Raw genomic sequence first — 6,000 nt, 5'->3', positions numbered from 1 at the left:
TCATGCAATGAAAGTCCAGTATTTCAAATTTGAGTGCCAAGTTAAGTGCATGATTTTCAAGGCTTCTGGATCCATAGATCTAGAATTTAGGATCCATTTTCCAGTAGACTGAGTTTCAGTACCCCATTGGGGCTTCTAAGGTTGAAAATTTTAACTTGAAAGTTATTTTTAGGGTTCATTTTTAGATATCTGAGCTGAAACAAGTGGAAAGATGAGTTTTCCTGAAATGATCAAAGACTGAAAAATCCTGGCTCTCCTGAAGCCAGCAGCAAATTTCTAATTCACTTAAATGGTCAGGACTCTCCCCCGCAGTGTTTAAAGTTCAGTGTACATTTGTTTCTCAAAATTACACTTAAAAAAAAAGTGCCAAATCAGGCACCAAAGGTGCCCAGATCGTTGGGTGCATTTATAAACCTTGGTTAGGACACAGCAGCATATGGATTAAGGCATGATTAAAGATTTTGAAATCCATCTTTCTAAAATTATTACATATGCAGCAAGTTATAACATAGGTATTAATTTAAATGATATATATTAAAAAGTATGTAAGAGGAGAAAATTCTTTTAATTTTTACTTAATTATGCTTTGAACCAGGTTATCTCATTATATCATCTGATTGTATTTTTTGAAGAATTTTATAAAGGTGTGTGGTGAGCTGGTAGCTAACCAAAACTTCAATTGAAGTTTACAGCATTTAATGGAAATTATTTTTTCCTACTCCTGAAAGGTGTGTAAGTTGAGTGAATTAAAATATATATTTATTCATAATTTTTATCATTTATTTCTGCTTCATTACCTGAATCCTCAACATGTATTCTGCTTGGTGAATATTTTCAGTACTACATGCAATCTACAAACTGAGTTAATGTGTCAGAGTTCAACTGAAGTGTGCCCAAGTGTGGAATTTAATATTCAGAGTCTAAAATTTGGGGGTTCTGTGACCACCGGCTTGCTAAAACATATGTGTAGGCCACCGCAGCATGTGGCACAGTTACTCATTTTGTGGATCCCCACAGACCCAAGTGCCTTTCTTGTGTAATGGGATGAGCTTAAACATTTCACTCCAGAAATTACATTGTTGATCTGTGATCTCATCTGCTTAGTTTGATAATTTCTGATGTTAATACTATTCTAATACATCTAGCAGAACTTGCATTTTCCTTTCATGTGGAAAATAGGACTAAACCTAAATTAAGTGTGATGCAAAGGAACATTACCTGAAATGTGACTTGGAAATGAAATTATTATTGGATTTAAGTAATTTGTGTTCCATGATATAGAGACTTAAGACAGCAGTATTTTCACTGAGTTTTTACTGCAGCCTATAAGAATGACTTCAAGTAAAAATGAGAGGAAAATCCAGAAATTGATGCCTTGACAGGAGAAGTTAATTCGGGGGTGGCTTTCAAAGCCTTTGCTTTCTGGTGGTAGCTTCATAACAGACACTTTGGTGGAAAAAATAATCCTTTGACGAGGATTTAACATCCTTCCTCTTCTAGTTGAGGGAACTCCCTGTTACAGTCATTCAATGATATGATTCATCCAACCACTCCATGAAAAATAGGTTATTTTTCCTCAGATGTCAGCCTCGTACTTTCCAACTTCTCAATTCGTGATTTACTTACACACCTGTGGGGTTAAAAAAAAAAAAGAAAAAAAAAAAAATCCATCCTTGTTTATTGCTCTTTCTCGCCACCGTGCCAGGGGAGGCCGGTGCGCGGCCAGGCAGGCGGCACTCCCGCGCCTCTCCCGGGCGTGAGTCAGCGCTTTCCTGGGGGGAGGCGAGGAGGCCTCGCAGCCGGGCGGGATACAAAGACCCGGGGCCTCGTTGCCGCCTCCCGCCCGGCGCCCCCTCCCCCCTCCTCCTCCTCGTTAAAGAGTAACGACGCAGCCGGCAACGGGAGCCGCTTCACGCCGGGACGCCTCTCACCCCGCCCCCCACGATGCCGTTAGGGGCTCTGGGCTGCGCGTGGCGCCGCCGCAGCGGCGGCCTCACCCCGTCCCGTCCCGTCCCGTCCCCCCGCCGCCTCAGCCGGGCCCGCCCCTCTCCCAGTCTCCTCCGCGGCTCCCCCCCTTCCCGAGCCAGGCGGAGCTGGAGCTGGGAGCGACGTCGTTCTTTGCCGCTGCCGCCGCCTCTCCCCGGTGACCGAGGGCACCGGCGCTGCCCGGCGGGACCCCTTCTCCGGCCGACGCCTCATCCCCGCCGTCGCCTTTGCTGGAGCCGGCACTGCTCGCGAAGCAGCCATGAGCTGGGGCACGGAGCTGTGGGTGAGTCTCGGCTCGCCTCTCATTGTGTCTGGGATTCGCCGCCTTCCCTTGTCTGCTGAGGCGGCTTCTCCAGGGGAGGCGCGGGTCGGCCGGAGCTGGGGTGGCCGCCGAGGCGCTTTGTTCGGCGCTGAAGCGGCGGGCACCGGGCAGGGGGGTCGGGCGGGGGGGGGGCCTCGGGGGGCGGTGTGAGGGGGGGACGCGACAGGAGACGAGACGCTGGAAGCGGCGGAGGGAGGTGGCGTAAGCGTTGGGGAAGGGGGAGCTGAGGAGGGGCGGGCGCTCGGCGGGGGCGGTGGGTCGGGGAGCGCCTCGTCCGGGATGTGGGTGCGCGCGCGCGCCGCCCCGCGCGGCCATGGCGCTCACCGCGGCGGGGGGGGGGCCGCCTCGCCCGCCGCCTCGCCCTTCACCGTTCGCCCGGTAACGGTCACAGCAGGTCGGGCTTCTTTGTGTGCGCCCCCCGCCTTCCTCTGAGGCGAAAGGAGGGGAGGGCTCTCGGTGCGAGGCGGCTGGCGCCGGCGGTGTGCTCGGGGGTGGCTTGGGGCGGGGTCCGGGGCGGCTCGGCCAGGGGCAGCGGCCGCGGCCCGCACTGGGCACCCCCTGGGCGGTGGCAGGGCTGCTCCTCTCCCGAAAACCGCCGGACTGCTCTGACGAGTAAAGCGTTTTGAGCTGTCGCCCCTAATTGGAAGCAGCTATTGCATAGCTTTGTCTCTAAAAGGACCCCAGAACATTGGCTAATACTGTATTGGGGTTTTTGGGGGGTTTTTTTGGTTGTCTTTTTTTGTTGTTTGTTTTTTTTTTTAATATGAAGAACTGGCAGCAAGGAGACGGACAGCGTCTGTGTGCCTGTGTCTGCGTTACGTTAGATCTTTTCTTAAACCTCCGCTCCTCCTCCGAAGGTTTTTTGGCTGTGCTGAGGGCAGTAAAGAAGGGGCTTCTCCCGGGGGAGTCTGCCGGAGTGAAGCACAGTGATGTCTGCTCGCAGGCAGTTGTGGGACGTTTTATTTTCTCTTGTCAGATTTCCTACTGTTGCTGCTATAACTGGAGCTGACACCGATCGTGGGAAAGCTTAAGCAAAAAAAAAAAAAAAAACAACCAAAAACAGTACCAAGGAGGGTTTACCGTCCTCGTTTTAAATGCTCCCTGCTCTTTGTTTATTTGCTTTTAAAGACTGAAGCACAGACAGTTGCACTCAGAAAAAAAAAATTTACAGAAAGTTAAACATTGCAGCTTGAGCACTGTTCAGGAACTCTTAACTTGGAGCTAGCATTATACTTTTTTCTAAATTTGAAGTTGAATTAAATTCCTTTATCAGTAGTTTCTAGTACAGGGCTGTTAGTCTCTAGAGGAGCAAAGATCTGCTCAGCACCAGACAACTAGTTGCCCAAGTGAGCTGGGGAGTCAATGGCAGGCTGTGGCATTGCAGTCAGAGTATGTGGGTGGGGTATAGGAGTTGGGCCAGTGAAGCTCCTGAAGCCACCTGAATAAGTTGTGTCTGGCTATGCGAAATGAAGATGTAAAAGCATTGCATCAAGTGTACTTAATGGAGAAGCCTGATTTAAAGATATTTAGGGGTTACTTTAGTGTTTTGTACAGTACCTTGTACTTAATTAGGATTTATAGGCATGATGAGAATTCAGATAAGATACACTTGTGAAGTACTGATAGCACTGCTGTAACAAAACTGAAATATAAAACTCTTGTAATATTTACAGTAAGGAGTAAGTAAAAGCCATGACTTATATTGGCAGCACAAGTGTGTCCTTGTAGCTCATGCTTGTATATACTTCAGATGAGAGGTTGTAGGTCAATGTTTTGGAAGAGTGGGGGTTTGCATTTTAGGAGAGCGCTGAATTTTCTTCTGTACGTGCTTAGGTATGTATCTCTTTAGAAAGCAGAGTTTTAACTTACTCTGTTCATTTTGGAAGCTTCTTAATTTTCTTTGTTCAGCTTGTAAATGACAGTTAAAAGTTTGGTAGTTTGTCTTGTATTCGGTTTTGTAAGGAAATGTTTATCTTCCTTATATGCTTAAGAAATATGTACAAAAAGGTGGATTTTGACCTCAGACTTCCTTTTAATGACAGGCATTTCATTCACAGTGTCATGAAACTAGCTGAATTTTATCTAGACCTACTATCTGGTGTTGTTTTCCTAAGTCACTAATTATTATATGTTAGTTTGAAGAAATAATGCCAGAATTTTAAGCTAAAAGTTTCACTGCAACGCTTTTATTTCAGAAAAATTTAATGTATTTTTTGCTTGATATCAGGAGATTCCTGCAAGTCTATGCTAATGAGGTAACTTTATGTGTAAAATGGTCTGTTTGTAACTATACAACTAGACACTGACAATACAAGTTTTTACATTAAAGTGTACCTTTTAAATGGGTTATTTTTTTCCATTGAATCTAGTCATACTTTAAAAAAAAAAAACCTATTAGGTTTATAAAGCACACTGTTTCTTCGTTGGAAAAATACTCAGTGCTTCTCTTGCTGATTGAAAAGAATATTGAATGTTTAATTATTTTAACAACTAGTGTTGGGCAAAAAAAGTTGGTTTTTTAAATCTGGCGCAAAATTAAATTAATTAAAAATTACCTTAAATCTAGGTTAAAAACACAAGGAAAACCACTATTAATGGAGCTTCAAAGACAGGGCTCTGAACAAGGAGTAAATAAACTATTAGATGTGTTTGTGTTCTACTGTAGCTTTTCCTTCATTGCTCCCTGTTGCTAGCATCAGTGTAGCTTCAGAAAGTAGACCAAGCGGCACTGGGTTTGCTAATGGCAGCAGGGCACTAGCAGCTCATCGAGTTAAGAGTCTCGAGCTGCAGAGAGCTTTTTTGCATAGGTTTTCTGGAGACCTCGTTGAGCCTGAAGCTCTCCCTCATTAGTACTTGCACCTGTGGTCAGTTTCAGTGGAATTTTTCAGGATTAAGACTGGTATCTAGATGATAGCTTTTCAGAACATTTGCAAATATGTATGTAGGCTTTGCTGATTCACTGAGGCAAATTTGATTATTTTGTATCGGGTGTTCTAATATCTCCTTAACTCTGCCTTCTCAGATTGTATCTCTTCATGCTGATTATTGGTATTTTATGCTGATTCACAGTTCTGGGTCTTTGTTTTTTTTCTGGAGTTTTATGCTTTATGCTGTTTCTGGTAAAGTAAAAAGCATGCATGGTTGAATTTAGAGACAAATAAAGAGCCAGAAGAAAAAATAGGGGATTAGGAAAGCAACTCATGTCTGGTATTTATGTTGTACTTATTTAGTGTGGCTGTTCTGGCATTGAAATGATGTATATGCTAATTAAATGGTTATATCAGGGACATAACAAGGGAAGGATTTTCTTTGATGGACCGGTATTTTCTAATTCTTTAAATTCTGTAGCTGCTATTTCTGTTTGTGGATTATGAGTCTTTTTGTTTTTCAAGCAACTATTTTTATAAGTACACCACCATTCTCTGAAGCGGGTGTGCATTGGCCAAAGCATATGTGTCTTGAGTAGAGAGGCACTTCGTGCTTTTCAGTATGTCTTGGCTAAACAGCATGCTCCCTGTTGCGTTTCCTTTGATAGCATCGTATAACATAATGGGAATTAATAATAGTAAAATATATGTTGATTTATTTAAGCCTGTCATTAGAACTGTTTCATTATACAACTTTTTCTGCGCTGTTTGAAATGTGTTCCCCTTTTGTGCTTTTTTCATCGCACCAAAAAATTTTGATCAGTT

At 44.4% G+C, this 6,000-nt stretch overlaps 1 protein-coding gene and 1 long non-coding RNA gene across 2 annotated transcripts in view; one reads left to right on the top strand and one right to left on the bottom strand.

Annotated features, from left to right (window-relative positions):
* Window positions 1-1,299: 1,299 nt before the first annotated feature.
* On the bottom strand, window positions 1,300-2,741 carry LOC128148093 (uncharacterized). The gene is made up of 2 exons (XR_008237181.1): window positions 2,677-2,741; window positions 1,300-1,630 (listed from the first exon to the last, which is right to left on the bottom strand). It is a non-coding gene; the product is annotated as an uncharacterized LOC128148093 (long non-coding RNA).
* The window catches only part of FNBP1L (formin binding protein 1 like), a 61,520-nt gene continuing 57,531 nt past the window's right edge, over window positions 2,012-6,000 (top strand). Inside the window, exon 1 of the mRNA XM_052801542.1 lies at window positions 2,012-2,269. Coding sequence (XP_052657502.1) covers window positions 2,246-2,269 — 24 coding nt within the window. The 5' untranslated portion in view covers window positions 2,012-2,245. The remainder of the gene's footprint in view (window positions 2,270-6,000) is intronic.

The sequence above is a fragment of the Harpia harpyja genome, chromosome 11 (assembly GCF_026419915.1).
Source record: "Harpia harpyja isolate bHarHar1 chromosome 11, bHarHar1 primary haplotype, whole genome shotgun sequence".
NCBI classification, from domain to species: domain Eukaryota; kingdom Metazoa; phylum Chordata; class Aves; order Accipitriformes; family Accipitridae; genus Harpia; species Harpia harpyja.
Note: the sequence above shows the minus strand (reverse complement) of the source record. Positions and strands in the feature narration are given on the sequence as shown.